The following is a 1,416-nucleotide window of genomic DNA, read 5'->3' on the forward strand; positions in this document are numbered from 1 at the left end:
CTATAGCAGAAGGTCACAAGCGAATGGCTCGCAACGCAGGTCTAAACAAATATGGTCCACAGCACATAGCAAGAAAAGAGTCTATTGGGGCAAGGGAAGTGTCTACTGGGGCAAGGGAAGTGTCTACTGGGGCAAGAGAAGTGTCTATTGGGGCAAGAGAAGTGTCTATTGGGGCAAGAGAAGTGTCTATTGGGGCAAGGGAAGTGTCCAATGGGGTCTAACTAAAGAGTGTGCGAGCTGTTCTAACTAAAGAGTTTTGCGAGTTCGCGTGATAGCATTTGCATGGCACACTGCGCGATACCCTTCACAACTGAATGCTGCCACTTACTCGTCAATGTACTCTTCGAACACATCTACATCCGATGAGCGGTCGAAGCATCCATAGTCGTGGGCCGCATCAGGGTCGTGCGCATGGGGGAGCGTGTGCATGTGTGAGTCATAGTCCTCGGCTGTGTGCGTGTGCATGTGCGTGTCGTAGTCATCCGTTGAGCGTGTGTTGTGCATGTCGGCTGTGGCGGGTGGGTCGTATGCGCAGGGGGCTTCAGCCATTTTGCGGTTGAGTTCTTGCAGGTGCTGTCCGATGGTGGCCATGGGTTCGCTGCTGACGTTCTCATAGTGCTGTGAGTGAGTGAGCGTATCAGAGCACTGGGGTGAGTATGGAGGTGCTGTGGGTGGCCCATCGAGGCATTGGCAATCGAACATTGTGACTACAAAAGCGTGAAGAGTGGCTGAATCAGCTCAGGTGGTAGTAGTGAATGCGAATTAATGTATTCTACACAACGGCATGTGGACAGGTTGATCTAGTAGCCTCTGCACAAAGCTATAACTGACCAGTAGCTGCATGCCGTTGCCATGTGCCTGCTCCATCGTAAGTCTTAACGACGAAATAGAACACCCCACTCAGAACAAAATGCCATGCGATTGGACGTAAACACATGCGACGGTATCCCGAAACCTGACTGAGCAGATAGCAAATTAATACCACCCCTACGCAAATAAAGCAATACCTTCTCAGCCCTAAGCAAATAACACAATACCTTCTCAGCCGACAATGGGGGCGATGAGGTGTAGGCACCAGACGCATCACAGCCTAGATACACGCCATTGCTCAGCCCAAACGAGTTGCCAAAGAGCTTGTCTGAGAACACCTGTGCAGTATATCAGAGCGTATGTGTGTGCATTAGAACCGGGGCGGGGTATGTTAAAAGGAAGACAAAGGAATCAAGACTCGCAAGGCTGCACAACTGAAACTAAATTCTCTTGATTTGTGCCTCGTGATGAAATCAGAGTTGGGCCTTTGTGTAAGAGCAACAATATCTTATTATTGATATTTCCACCTGCCTGTTTCATAGGCGATAGCTGGCCATATATATATATATATATATATATAATAAATAAATAATAAATATATAATAA

The 1,416-nt window shown here is 48.2% G+C and overlaps 1 protein-coding gene across 1 annotated transcript; it reads right to left on the bottom strand.

Moving 5' to 3' along the window:
* Positions 1 to 324: 324 nt before the first annotated feature.
* SARC_15158 (hypothetical protein) lies at positions 325 to 618 on the bottom strand (the record flags this gene model as incomplete). The annotated part of the gene is made up of 1 exon (XM_014290717.1): positions 325 to 618. A coding segment is annotated over one exon (294 nt), but the record flags the coding sequence as incomplete, so codon positions are not given.
* Positions 619 to 1,416: the final 798 nt, after the last annotated feature.

This window comes from Sphaeroforma arctica, assembly GCF_001186125.1.
Source record: "Sphaeroforma arctica JP610 unplaced genomic scaffold supercont1.5698, whole genome shotgun sequence".
In the NCBI taxonomy this organism is placed as follows: Eukaryota; class Ichthyosporea; order Ichthyophonida; genus Sphaeroforma; species Sphaeroforma arctica.